At 41.8% G+C, this 15,188-nt stretch overlaps 1 protein-coding gene across 1 annotated transcript in view; it reads right to left on the minus strand.

Annotated features, from left to right (window-relative positions):
• The window catches only part of ELOVL2 (ELOVL fatty acid elongase 2), a gene marked incomplete at both ends in the record, with an annotated part of 51,369 nt that overhangs the window by 24,108 nt on the left and 12,073 nt on the right, over positions 1–15,188 (minus strand). Inside the window, one exon of the mRNA XM_081996458.1 lies at positions 1,337–1,400. Within this exon, the coding sequence (XP_081852584.1) occupies positions 1,337–1,400 (64 nt within the window). The remainder of the gene's footprint in view (positions 1–1,336; positions 1,401–15,188) is intronic.

The following is a 15,188-nucleotide window of genomic DNA, read 5'->3' on the forward strand; positions in this document are numbered from 1 at the left end:
AAATGCACTATTGTAGAAGCCATTAATAAAACTTATTCTGTTTTAATCTCTTTTTCTGCAGTTCCAAAGCTGCTCAGTGTTCCTTCAACAGAAATCTTTCTTTCAAGATTCACATCTACTGCAGAGATGATGGAAAAGATTTTTTGCAGCCCTCCAGCTAAGTAAAATGAGAATTTATTGGATTTAACAGTGCTACAGCTTTCTCTCCCTTGTCCTCCTAATTAAGCAAGAACTGCTTCTGGGACCTGGAGGACATTATTGCAACAAAAATGAGAACACATAAGCATATGTCCATCCACACAGGCAGCAGTTCTGGGTTTAACCATGGGGAAAATTTTGCAAGGCTATTCCTGAAGGTGATCGTTTAATCCCAGCCCTATCAGCAGCAAGGTGGCCTTATGGAGACCTTCTCTGAAGACTGACTGCTGTCTAAGTTCCCTTTCCACTAGTTGCTTGGCTCTCTTAGCCCTGACTTAGACGCTCCATCCTCGCCTTACTGTAGCCTTTCTCTTTCTTTCTGCAGTCCTATTTCAGGTTTTGGTTTTGGTGATTTCTTTGTGTGTGTGGTTTTTTTTTTTTTTTTCCTAGTTTCAGCCCTAACAAAGTATGGGGCACCTCTAAGCTCCAGTTATTCAAGTTATTCTTGCCCAAACTGTTTTAGGAAGCAAGAATAGGAAATAGAAAGATGCATCTCTTCCCCCATCCTGTCTGTTGGTTTACTGAAATATTGGATGTAATCCTGCAGGGTGCTAAAAGCCCTTTCTTGCTTTTGCTCTGAGCATCCTTCTGAATTAGGCTGATAGGCAGCTGGGCCAAACAATAACTGGATTATGAATGAGAATCAGTCCCAAAACAGATCTTCCACTTTCAGAAACATCCAGGCTTTCAATTTTTTTAAATCTACGTTGCGATGTATAACTAAAATCCTTTTATATTCTCAGAAATGAAGGACCCTCAAATCTAGTGATTTTTTTTAAGTTTCAAAGAAAAAAAAAAGCAGTTTCATTTCTTCTTTCACCTTCAGTATAATCTGCGATTGGCTTTAATTTGTATTACAGATAATATTATGTCAAACATCTATTTTTTTAATAGATATTTTATTTTATTTTTTAATTTTTGTCAAACAAAAATCTATTTGTTTTCTATAAATGCAGTACGTTGATAGATTTCCTACAATAATGGTGTGTGCCTGCAAATACTGTGATTCTGCCTAGTCCACATTTTTCAATGAGAAATTATTCAGAAGATTTTGACTGCTTCTAATTATTAGAGTATTTTTGAGAGGTAATCTGGATAGGTATTATTTCCTAACAGGGCTATAGATGGAGCAGCTTACCTCGAGGTCCAAACATATAGTCCACAAATGCGTTTACTTCCTGGTCAAAAGCTTTCAGGTGCTCCTAAAGAACATAAAAAGGATATGTGACAAAGGCATTATTTCATGGCTCACATAGAGAATTCAATTAAAAAACCCAACAACCTGGCAAAGAGCATGTCATGCTTAAGTATTTCCAAAGTATGCAACATCATGCCTACTGAAAAACAATAAACCTCTTTAAAAATTCATTTTGGGCAGACTGTGATCCAGATAACAGTAGAGGCCTTGTTACTGGAAACTGCCCAAACCAGAACTCTTTCAGAAGGGAAAGTAAGGTTTTACAACTGAAAAAGTACAAGTATCACAGCAAACCTATCTGTGATGGATGTAGTTTTCACTCTAACAGAGATGAATTTTTGTTCATTTTTGTTATGTTTCCTCAACTGAAATAATTTTTTTTTTTTTTTTTTAATAGAGGAGCTGGAGATTCCTTTGGTAAGATTCACAAAACTGAAAGCTGCCTGGTTGCAATCGACCTAGTGACAGCGCATCGGCTGAATATCTCAATGCTCTACTCTTAAAGAAGGAAACCTCTGTGGTGAGCCAACTGAGATTTCTCTCAATCAGGCACTGAGGTCCAAAAAAAAAAACCAAAAAAAAACCTGCAAGAGAACCCAGACCTCCAGTAATGAAGTTCAAGCCATGTAGGGAGTGGGGAAGAGGAGGCAAGAAGAGGAGGGCTATGTTACAGGGACATTGTGTTTTGAGGTCTAAGTCAATGAAACTGCTCAGCTGGCAGGCTTAGCAAGTTTGTGTCTGTTTGTGACTGAGGTAGGAGCTAAGCCATGATCAACACAGTCCTTCCTTCAGTCAGACGTGCTGGCCTCTCCAAAATACTTCTTCCCAGACTCCAGTTCTGGGCAGTGGCTTCCTGCATGGTGGTGCCTGAGCAACTCTTTGCCACAAGCCTGAGGTCAGCCAGGTTCTTCCTCTGTTCCTTCTACCAAAGCCCTGCTGCGCTTGATGAATTAATTTCAGTGCTGAGCAAATAGAGCCAAGCTGAGGAGAAAGACACAGAATGACGCTGAGCATCTCCATAGGGCAAGAGCTGCCATGGGCTGCGTGTGCCTTTGAAGGCCAGTTATCTCCACACCAGCCTGGGCTGCGGTCACCATTAGCAGACCTCCCTTCTGAAGAACTACATTTGCACCCTGGCAGGTCCAGCCCTGGCCTCTGCATTCCCCTGCTGGGACTGGGTTGTGGTCTGGACAGGGAGAAGCTCCTGGCACTCCTGAATTCCTTGTGTTTCTTCCTCTCTTACGTTTTGGTCCTCGGGATGTTCAGAGTGGACAGATTTTGTGTGAATATGTAGCAGCAAGAGGTTTTGCAGCAACCCAGGCTGTAAAGGTCTGTCTCTGCAAGATGCTGCTGTGTTCATCTTATCTTAAAGAAAAACCCAACAAAAAACCCAAAACAAAAAGCACATATATATTTTTAACAAAAAAGTAAAGGATTGCTCTGAAAAAGGAGAGGATGAAACTGATGGTTCATGATACAAAAAGATTTCTCATACTTCACAGCACTGAGGAAAATGAACTGGCTTTTAGGAAAAGGCCCTGACTGCTGCCCCTGGAGAAAGGCAATTTCTCAATTTCAGACAATTTCCTCAGCAGCCTAAGGATGGCTTCTGTCATAGGAGGTGGCTCTGCTTCCAGGTGCGGGACCTGTGCAAAAGATCTGCTTCCATTTTTACATCCTTGAGCTGTGCAGTTTTTCTGCTATTATTTCATGTGAAAGTATCATGTGGGGAATGCCACGCTGCTGTTTGTCTGTGATGTGTCCACCTGCTGCATTAATCTGAAACAGAGCTACTCCTGTGCTTGATGGTTTTGTGGTTAGACTTAACAGGCTGTTTTGGAAAAAATACTGTAATGGATTCAAGTGACTTGTAGGAATGGGCATGTAAAGTTACTTGCTTTCATGCTTATGTTATATAAACAAATCTTACATGTCAAGAATGAAATAATAAGCCATGTATATACCTTTTATATTAAAATACTGAAGACAAATCTACTCTCAGCTGCATTGAAATGGAAATTAGGGACAGAATTCTTCTAACGGTTAGATGGAGGAATTAGAATTGTAGAATACTTATGAAGGAGAAAGAGCAGAATGAAGACTTAAAAAAAATAGAATCATAGAATCATTTAGGTTGGAAAAGACCTTTTAGATCATTGAGTCCAACCATTAACCTAACACTGCCAAGTCCACCATATCCCTAAGGATCACAGCTACATGTCTTTTAAATACCTCCAGGGATGGTGACTCACCCACTTCCCTGGGCAGCCTGTTCCAGTGCTTGACAACCCTTACAGTGAAGAAATTTTTCCTAATATCTGATCTAAACCTCCCCTGGCGCAACTGGAGGCTGTTTCCTTTTGTCCAGTCGCTCTGTGCTTGGGAGGAGAGACCAACACCCACCTCGCTACAACCTCCTTTCTGGTAGCTGTAGACAGCAATGAAGTCTCCCTTGAGCCTCCTTTTCTTTAGGCTAAACCACCCCAGTTCCCTCAGCTGCTCCTCATAAGACTTGTGCTCCAGACCCTTCACCAGCTTCACTGCCCTTCTTTGGACACACTCCAGCACCTCATGTCTGTCTTGTAGTGAGGGGCCCAAAACTAAACACAATATTCGAGGTGCGGCCTCACCAGTGTCAAGTACAGGGGCACAATCACTTCCCTATTCCTGATGTCCATTACTATTTCTGATGCCAGGATGCTGTTGGCCTGCTTGGCCACCTGGGCACACTGCTGGCTCATGTTCAGCCGGCTGTCAACCAGCACCCCCAGGTCCTTTTCTGCCGAGCAGCTCTCCAGCCACTCCTCCCTGAGCCTGTAGCGTTGCATGGGGTTGTCGTGACTCAAGTGCGGGACTCGGCACTTGGCCTTGTTGAATCTCGTACAATTGGCCTCAGCCCATCGATCCAGCCTGCCCCGATCCCTCTGTAGATCCTTCCTATCCTCAAGGAGTCCAACACTCACACCCAACTTGGTGTCATCCGCAAAATATACCAAGATTGCTTTTTGCATGTTACTGTTTTCATTGACCCAGTTTATGACAGTTGACCTCTTACAGCTGCTTAGGATGAGCAGACAGCATGCTGACTAGATGAGCCAGTCTAAAGTTAAATCTACCTCCTTAAGAATGTGCTTAAATGATGCAGTGGGGACTTGTACCAGCTTCCAACCCTGCTCCAGTCTATCTTAATCAACACTAGATCAATTCAGTGGCTGGTTTGCTTTCACTGCTAATTTGAGAATAGAAATTTTTCTAGCAGGTGCAACAGAAGAAGTAAATGTGCTTCTTAAGAATGTCCCATCATTTGCCTCCCTTTTAGCTTTTTTAAAATTTTATCTTGGTTTCAGGAACAAAAATAGAGATTTACAAGATACAGGTTTTCAAGGCTATGAAAGACAATACATTTGTTTATATACCTAATATTAGTACTAATAGTTTGGGAAAAAATAATTCTTACTTTAAAAAAGTTAGGTCATTTTGTGTGACTAGTCTTGTAACCTTCCTGTCAACACCACTACAAGAGATCATACCATATTTCTGGGTTTTAGGACATGTCGTTAATAGTGCCTCTGGGCAGATTAGATGCAAATGTCTTATTCAACATGATCTGTTGTATTTCTAAAGAAAAGCAAATAAAACCAGCCTGAACAAAACCACATACTCAGACAACTCCCTTCGCTCTGGCAAATCACTGTAATAGCCTTCATCAACGAAGGTATTTAAGTTACAAGGCTACAGGTTACCGTGTATTTCATGTTTTTCCTTCTGTTGTACAGGACATTGCGCTGGGCATTGGCAATGCTAGCAGTTTGGCAGGATTTTGGACAGATTTGTGGAAGATCTATTTACCTATGCCTATGAAAAAGACATTAGGTTATGTGAGCAAATCAAATCACCCAACTGGAAAGATGGGGAGGGAGCATAAAGTCAATGAAGACAAAGCAACATAGAGCTCTCTAAGGAGTTTCAATATTTTTTCAACAGAAATCGAAATAAGTGGATAAGTAGCATGGTGCACATATGTGAATTACTGTTTTCATGCTGATTGCACTTAAAATACTATTTCAAGGTCAGCAGATATGGGGAAAAGAATAACTTATTTTTCTGTGCTTATTTATCTTTGTTAGTGTTGGTCATCACTGAGAGACCAATGCCTACTGGTTCCCTAATAGTTTTAGTAAAAGTATAAGCTATGCAAAAACTATTTACATGCTACATAAACAGTGCAGATATCAAAATACCTTTGATTTGTCCAAAATACCATTGATTTCTCAAAATACCAATGATCTGTCTTTAGGCATTATCTACTGCCCACTGAAAACACTGCTTCAAGTGATTTAAGTTTCCCTTTATATAGCTATAAGAACCAGGCTACCTGGATCCAGTATAAACACGAAAAAACTAATTTCTTTTACAGAAGCAAGTGGATGCTTGTCCCTGTCAGCTATTATTCCCAGTGACAATCTTCAAAAATCTCCCAACTACTACTTTAGTGAATTAATACCACAGTCTAGAAACAAGGAGTTTATAGCCAAAGTAACTTCTTTGATCTTTTGGGACCAGAAATGACCCAAAAGAGGAGCCCTCTGAAAGTCTTGGGTCCTGAGGGATGCAGTCACAAACCCTTCAGACAGAGAATTTGCCAACAGGCATGGGGTCTCCATAACCTGTGCTAGTGTAAGGATGGATATTCTGAAGCTGAAGGCTCCTTGAAATTCAGAGACAGCGATACCAGGCTTTTCTGAGCTGGGATGAGGAACTCAGATTCAAAATGTTCTCCATGTGCGTAAAATACTGACAATAACTGTGATTAAAGACAAATAAAAGGCAATTATTAACTATACACATACACAAAATCACAGAATCACAGAACATTAAGGTTGGAAAAGACCTTTAAGATCATCAAGTCCAACCATCAACCCAACACCCCCATGCCCACTAAACCATGTCCCGAAGTGCCACGTCTGCATGTTTTTTGAATACTCCCACTATGTTTGTGAGGCTTTTTGTTGTATTATATGGATTTTAAACAGCTTTCTGAAACAAACTTCCTACAGATGAGTAAACTGCATTCAGTCTTACTTATGCTATCTGGAAACCTTTTAGTGTTTTTTTTTTCAGGCAAAAGCCTTGAATGTCGTTCAGTGTCTCAAAAATCCAAGATAATTTGTTGCTTGTTCTTACACAGACATACAGGAATTACAATACTCTGTATACAAAGAGATTTCATTGCAGGCTTCAAAGAAAAAAGAAATAGATGCCAGCCTCTGCTCTCCAATACAGCTCCTGGAAGTAAATCTGGTATTTGAAACAACCATGATAGACAAAATATATATTAACTGTATGATGATTTTTATTATTTAGATGGCAACTTTTCTTAATTCCCTGAAGATTTCTGCTCAGTGACTAAGCAGTACTGGAATTAATCTGAATTTATCAGCATGTTTAAAGAAACCAATTTTAGATGCCCACACATATTTGAATATACAAATATTAAAGAAGTATTGGAAAACTCTATTTTTGGCTCCAGAATTGCTGAAACAGGGGATGAAGTGAAACAAAGGGAACGCCAAGTTAAATCTCAAGACTGTGGCGTGCTTATAAAATTAATTTTTTAGCTTTTTATTGCTTGGAGCATTTAAATGTAATCTGGAACAAAGATGTATAACGGGGGACAATCTTTCATCAAAAGGTTGTTTCAGACCATCTTTTAGGTTTTTGTCATCTTTATCTTCTATGATTTTTTGTGTTATGTATATAGGGAAAATATGAAGCTGAAGGCTAAAAGGTGAACCAGAGGTTGCTATGTCTTATGTCACTATAACAAGGGGGATATTCAAAGAAATCGGGAGACAGGACATCCAGATGTTGATAATAAACTGTTGCTTTATGTAATTTATAATTAATATATGGAACTCACTGCTAGATAATCTCACTGAGAGTAGGAACAAGCTGGAGTGAGCTCGTGAGAGAAACGGACAACTAGCTGGGTGGTGAGACTGCTGCTACGTCCCGTGGATGCAGAGGGAGGGAGGGTGGGAAGAAAATTAGCTGGAAGAGACATTATTTCAGATCTTCTTTTTTAGCATTTGAGATTAATCATTTCAAGAAGCAGAAACTGGACTCCTTATTTGGTAAGGTAATTTCCGTGTCCCATGTTCTGGGACATTCTTTCAACCCTGATGGCTGGCCAAGATTAGGGGCTAGCCACGTTGCAAAGCCTTAACCAGTACAGCTACATTGCCAGAGCTCCCAGCAGAAGCACAGCCCTCTGACTGTGGTGGACTGGGATGGCTAAAGGGCTGGTTTGCCAATGTCAGACACATCCACTTGGGATGTTTTTGCTAGCGTAGCACTCTCACTGCCTGGTTCCTTCCCAACAAGTGGCATTGCGAGGCTGGCAGACTTTTGTAACTGGATCTGTCCTAAGAAGGCACGTAATTTGGCATGACAGCAGCGACCGAAGCTAAGCAGTACTGCAACAAGGGAAGTTCTGCTAGTGGTTCAGGTCCAGTGAGGTGCCCATATAATATGTGAACAACGTTTGGTAATGCACCTATTTTGCGGAAGATAACCAACAACAGTTAATAGAAAGAACACTGATGACTCCATCTAATGATACAGCTATTATGAGTTCCAGGAGAAGACGGATCTGTATCTTTGTTTTGGAAATGCAAGTTTTATAACACATTTTAACTTAATGCAAAAATCTCTGTTTGAAAAACACAGTATGATGGAGAAAAAACAGAAGAAGCCTGTTCCAGCTTTAGCACAGAAAATAAAAAATGAATGGTCTTCATATATTTTTCTTCCTATTTCCTTTCTTCCAAAAGCTTTCACAAAAAGCTGTAAGCACTCCAGGAGAGAAAGTTGTTGTTATTCTGGTCAGTAAATTATTTAAAAGACTTCAAGAACAGCTTTGAAGGTAACAAAGAATAGCACTGCACATACTTGAAAAACACATAGTATTTCTAAAAGATTTCAGTAAGAGCCATGCCTGGTCTGAAAACAATTTATTTGATTTTCCATGGTTTTTAACCACATTATATTTTATTCCTATTATTTTCTCATACTATGCAATATATGCTCCATTCCACTGCTAAAGCTCGCATGTATATGTGCAAATGTCTGGATATTTTCCAGTTGATATCACCAAATCCAGCCATTTTTGTGACAAAAAGAGCAATATCTTTGCAGCTGCGGGTTATTTTTGCATGTGTTTGGAAATGACTGACTGCAGGTGAGCCTCCTGCACAAGGCTGGTAGCTTCCAGGGCTGCCTGTTATCTGGCAAAGTCAGTCAGTGGGGGAGCTGATTCATCAAATAGGCTGGTTTTCTCTACAGGGGATTGAGAACAGCTGTCTCAACAGCTTACAGCCAAAAGTGCTGAGCACCTTCTCCTGTGCTGATTTACTCCCTGCAGGGAAAGCTGAGTTGATGATGGTGTTACTGAGGGTGAAAAGATAAGGAAGGTGGCTGCAAAGGAAAGGGAGAGTCATAGATTTTTGCCTCAGTAGCTGCTCAGGTTATGCTACTCGCAGGAAAATGTTGTCTTTTCAGTGGCTTCCTCAATAAGAAGACCAGCTAGCAATTTCTGATACAAAAAATGAATGGATGGATGTGAGGTTTGGTAAGCATTGAAAAACACATTGTAGCTAGAGATTTTGTCCTCAACAGTTACTATTTGGGCTGTTTGGGTGGCTTGACTTTGAACAATAGATAAGACTTTTTTTCTTTGTCCTATGTTCTTGTAATTTTGAAGTGGGGGCATTTGTGTCTGAAGTTTATCTTATTTTATTGCTATACAGATAAATTCACCATGTGGTTTAGCAATGCTTGTGGGAAAGGGGTAGGCTGCCAGCACTATCTGCACCAAGCCTGGAGCAGAACATCTGACTTGCCTAGGTTACCAGGAGCATGCTAAGAGATGTTACTTACACAGGCAAACTGAATTTCATCTTCACTTTTAGTTCTGCATTCTCTCTACTCGAATATATCTTGCAAGGAATTGTTAAATTTTCAAAGAGGTCTGGGGTGTAGCGTTGTGGTGCGTGATGCTGAGGTGTCTTGACAAACTCCATGGTCCCAAGTGAGATGTCCAAGCCGCCTCTGCAAGGCACAAGACCTGGGTACCTGGCTCCCTGTGCTGTGCAGACAGATGGGCTTGGAGAGGGTGCCTGGCTCCCTTTCTGGAGAGTGGTACCGAAGTGGCTGGCTGCCTCCCCCTGCTCTGACCTACAGCCAGTGAGGGCTTCTGGAGTTGGGTACCTCCACAAGTCTCTCCCCTTGCAAACACAACCGAGATAAGGAAGTGGTACCTGTGTACAAGCAGCAACCAGTGTGCCAGGTGCTCCTGTAGTACTGGTGTCCACACCTGCTCTGTGTCTAATCTGTCAGTGGCCTTTCAGGTTGTGTTCTCAGTCATCTGCCCTGAGCCTTAGGCTAGCAGCTAACTCTGGAATTTATTTTTCTTCATTTCTTCTACTGCATCTCTTGTCTCCCTAAGAAATACTTCAGTATATGTCTGAGCAGGGATTCCAGTCTAGATGTTGAGATGAATAAGTTCAGTTCTAATTTCTCCCCTTTCTTTGATGCTAGTGATGGATGACTATGCTCAGAAATTTAGGGGGATGTGCCAGCCCAAGTGGCTAGGGAAGTCATAAAAAGATGTGAGATATGAGTTCAAATTAGGTAAAAGAGCAGTTTGAAGCTTGGTTTACCATACAAGAGGTGAGGGCTTTACACATTGAATTAATGGGAATGATAAGGTAACAGGCTTGGCAGCACCACAAGTACCTAGGTTTGGTCAGTATGTGGCAACATCAAATCCAAACCCGCTTTTTGTGGTGGTTTCCCCACCAAACCACACTGTAATATTAAAGCAATAGGAACTGTAGACCTAGAAAACATTGACCTCATTGCCCAGGGTGGAGAAACAGCAGAGAGTCTCAGACCAACAGCTCCCGTGGGCAGATCTAGAGGCTTCCACAGAAAAGAGTAAGGCCAGAAGGGACTTGCTGAAGACCTGCCCTGAGTTAATGCCCATTTTCTGCGAAAGCAGCTAGTAGCAGAAAGCCACCCCCATCCTTTGGTATCTTCAGTGTTTTAAATAAAAGCGCTTTCCTTCAGGTGAAAGGGAAGCAGACGACTTTAAGGCTTGAAGGTTACAAACTTCCATGTCCTCCTCTGTGGAGTGTGAGTTTGGGTGGCCCACATAAGAGTTAGAGGACATGTCTCTCTTAACAACCCCCTCCTTAGGCGTCTTATGGCTCTCGGGTTATTATTCACAGAGAACATTAAGAGAAATGGTAGCCTAGCAAAGTCTTTGCTGTGCCACCCAGGTGGCACTCGGACCCCCTCACGCCAAGGAAGCAGAGCCCTTTGGCGAGCTTGCTCATTGCCCCCCGTTGCTGTGCAAGGGGCTCCCTCTCTTCATGCGGACTGAAATGGGTGCTGGCGCAGTTTGCTGCTGGTAGTGATGCACCTCCGTCGCTGAGTTTAATCCAAAGGAGCAGATGGGGTGCTAGGAGCAGAAGAGGGCTTAGCAATGGGAGAAGCAGCATGTTTCCCCATCTCCCTCCTCCATCTCGGCCCGGCTTCCAGCCACGCTTTAGTCAGTCACAGTGGAAAAATACACACTCGGAGCTGTGCAGCTACAGCATTCCCTCTGACGGGGGGGTTGGAAATACAGCAACAACCACAAGCTCCAGGTTCACGAATGCTAACAGGAAGCCAGCAGGACATACCAAAAAGCAGCTGAGTGCACATTTCTCTCAGAGGTTCAACACCTTTTGATTTCTGCACCGAGACCTGTTACTGATGGTTACTGGTGAGCCTGCCCTTTCTGGGACTTGCCTCTGATGGAGCAGGAAGGAAAAGACCTCTTGGGCTTGGCTTCCCTGCCTGGAGCGGTCGGTCCTGGAGTGGAACAGGGCACACACTTGCTTCAGGTTTCTGAGCTCCAGACAAGGCTTCAGCTGGTCACCTCAGGATGGGAGGCCAACCCAAGGAGACCAGCTATGCTTGGTCTTTCACACAACGTGCCTGCACTCATCTTGCTCACGTGATCATCACAGCGCAGATACACACCTCATGTCAGCTGTAATGCATCTCATCCTTATCTATAGCTGCAACATGCACCCCCATTGCTGACTTTTTTTTCTTGGTTTTTACAAGTGTGAATCTATAGGCAACCCTTGCTGCTGCTGCAATGGTTCTCTAAAACAAAAGCTCATGGAATGATAAAGTTTTCTTGCAGATAAGGTGGTTTTGGGAAATGCAATAGATGATAACCCAGTGCAATGAAAGGAAAAAAATTAAATTTACTTTTGGGCTTTCCTAACATTCACCTTTCTAAAAAATTGTCATATAAAATTAATATCAAACTGTAAAAGCTTTCTGTATGTGTTTTCATTCTCTCTTCCTAACTAACAAAAAATACCCTGCATTTTTTTTTTTGTCCTTCTTCTTGAAAAGTCTGTATTTTAACTCTTGATACTATAAGGCTTCACAAACTATCATAGTTCTTATGCCTCCCTGAAAATGCTAGGTTCTAGCTGCAGTGAAGTAGAAGATCCCGTTCTGCCTTGTACAGCTAAATTTATGATAATATGCAAAGAAAAAGCAAAGCCCAGTATGTATTGCTTTAAGTGTGGTTATATATATTTGCAGAGTTGTGCAGCATTTTACTTGGTGCAAAACTGCCAAAAACGGCTTTCCTGGCTTTGGGAGTTGCCATCAGAAGTGGGCACTTTGTGAAATCCTCAGTCCTGCATGAGAGGAGACTCCAGAGAAACACTCTTCTCTCAAGCTTTATCAGTTGTTGGTTGATGGTTGGTGTGCTCCCGAAGGAAATGGGAGTTTGAGCTGTTTTCATCTGAGGAGCCAACATACTCCAGGCTTTTCACTTCTGGAGAAATGGCACTAATGTTTAGGCTCTTTCTGCTTTGGGATTTTTAGTTTTGTTTAACAAGAAGTCTCTTTTCACTTGATTCTGTAGTCCTGCTCAGTGCTACACACGCTCATCCCGCACATGGCAATAAGGACCTAGGTGGAGGAACACCTGCTTTATGGCTTCTGTCAGGAATTAAATCAGGTTGAAGCACCATCAACACCAAAGGTGAGCAAGCCTTAAAAGGCAGAATAATTTTCATGAAAACATTGGAAGTATGTGAGCTATTTCAGACATCAGTCTTTGTTTCTGAACTCTGCAACCTGCTAGGAGTCATAGAAAATATTAACTTCTCACATAAAATAAGGTAATTCTTATTTTACCAGCCACGCTACTGTCAGATCATATATCATTGTAAGATAAATTGCTTTTGCAGAACTAATTGGCTGTTTGTTTTTTTTTAAATATGAGGAAAAAGGAATTTGGAAGGTTTCTGCACGACAAATTTGCATGGGTTAGAATGAAAGTGATTTAAGAACCCATTAATATTTACTTGGTTTCCCCAAATCTATTCATAATTTAAGTACTTGAAAGCATTCAGGCTATTACACATTTTTCATTGTTTTATCTTGTAAAAGACTGAATGTCACATTGTCTCCAGGATGAAAAATTCCCTGTCTGGAATGACCGCTTGCAGGATTTCCCTTCTACAATTTCCAAAATTTTTGCCCTGTTCTTTACAATTATATTAAGTAATCACTAAAATAATCCATGGCAATCATAGTGCTCAAAATAGAACTCATCTGGCCTTAAAAGAAGAGCGGAAAGGAAGGGTGGCTGCTGTGGCCCAATTTGCAGTATGTGTCAGTGGTGTATGCTCCTGAGAACCCTATCTTTATAATCCATCCTCTTGCTTGTTATCAGAATTTCAAAATGAAACTGTCACCAAAGCAGATCAGTGCAATCCTTTTAAAATTAATCCTGCTCAATTCTACCTGCTACACAGGGGAACATCAGCTTAACTTGTAATTAAAGAAGATTTCTCTAGGGAGACCTTAGATGTGGCCTGTCGGTTCCCAAGAAAATGGTAGCAATTATTGACCTCGTTTTACTTTGCTTTAGCAATCAGATTTAAAATGACAGTATGACCTGAGACAGAGCATAATTCCCATCGATGTGACAAGACCGTATGACTGCGAGAGAATAAACAAAAAGGGAATGAGTCAACAACGGAAGGGTAGATAAAAATTCTGCCTCCTTCTTGTAGCCTGAGTGAATAAATCACTTTCTCAGGCAAAGCAACAGCCCTTGGGAACTGGTTGTGGCTTGAATAAAAGAAAGCTTCCTTTGGTGCAGGAAGGTCCTTACATGACAAGCAAAGAACCCCAATGAGGTTTTTACAGGGAGGTCAATTCTGTTATGGTTGCTTCGTAAATGGCCTCTTCAGCTCTTGTTGGCTCTACAAGGTTGGGAAGACAGATCAGTATCAGAATTAATTTTACATCAGCAATACGAAAGCCTGCACATATCTGCTTCCAAACAACTAGGCTTGGTAAAGGATGCCTAACCAAACTATGTAATGAAGACGCAGCGTATCACTTCTCACTGTGTAAGATCAAGACAGCCAGCTGCACTTTGAGAAGCACGGGAAGGTAATTCTATGAGAGCAAGGGAGGTTAATTACCCTTTTAAGGCTTTGGATTTACCAGATGATTTGGTTTTGGAACAGAATATTCCCCAAAGATGTGCTTGGGTATACAGCATCTGCCCAACGTGTGCCACGTATGCAACTACACAGGTTTTGCAGCAAGAGGCTTGCATGCTGAACGTAGACCCACACAGGGTATAAACGATGGGGGCAGGGAGCAAATGAAATAGCAGGGGAGAATTACCACAAGTTTACAAGGCAGCTCAGTTTTCTCAGTGTGCCATATCTTGACAATTTTGTTTTCCTCGCTATTTGCAGGCAGATTTTATTGCTGCTGAGAGGCTGATTTTGTAAGTTAGTATAATGCATGCAGGGCTTCCTTTTGTACTTGGTGGACACGTTTGGCCATTTTTCTGGAGAAAGCAATAGAGACAAACAGACAATATATCCTTTCTAGTACTGTGAAAACCTCTTAATTTTCTACTGTAACAAACTTCAAGATCTAAGATGAATAGAAGACCTTAAGCCTCTGCACAGGATCTCATGGCTTACTGGACAATGAACCTTAAAACCAAACCAAACCAAAAACCAACCGCAAAAGCAAGAGCTCTGGTTTTCTCACATCCAGGCAGCGGAGGAAGACAAAGTGCAGTCTATGCTGAAGAAGAAGGTTGCCATTGCCATCCCAGATGTCTGCAACCGAACTGCCGTGTGCCCACGGCAGGGATTAATGTGCAAGGGACAGTCCCTGCCCCTCCTGTTACAGGCAGGGAGGATCAAAAAGGGTTTTCTAAAATGCGTTGCCTGACCGGGGCTCTCCCCAACCCCGGGGTTTTGCCTGCCTGCCTTAAACTGCTCGTGCTGGTGCTTGCGGGGCACTCGCCGGCCGGGGGTTGGCAAGGTGGGAGTATTTGAAAAACCCGCCTGGGGAGTGTTTCTAGCTCCTCCAGGCAGACATCATAGTAGGGCTGTGGGGTTCACTCCGTAAAACACAATAAAGTAAACTAAAGCATGAAAAGATAAACATATAAAAACTAAAATAAAGCCATAGAGTTTTTTTCTTTATATCTTATACTCCTTGACAGACAATTGTCAGCAGCCCTTCAGAAAACCGTAAGTCAGAAACTTGTAAAATATTAATTAATTGCTTAATTAAGACTTTTTCCTGCAATGCTCATTCCCTTTATACACCCGCTTTTGCTAAGGACAACAGCGGTAGAAGATTGAATACAGCCTGTGAAGCATGTAACAAA

The sequence above is a fragment of the Phaethon aethereus genome (genome assembly GCF_964289735.1).
Source record: "Phaethon aethereus genome assembly, chromosome: 2".
Taxonomy (NCBI): Eukaryota; Metazoa; Chordata; class Aves; order Phaethontiformes; family Phaethontidae; genus Phaethon; species Phaethon aethereus.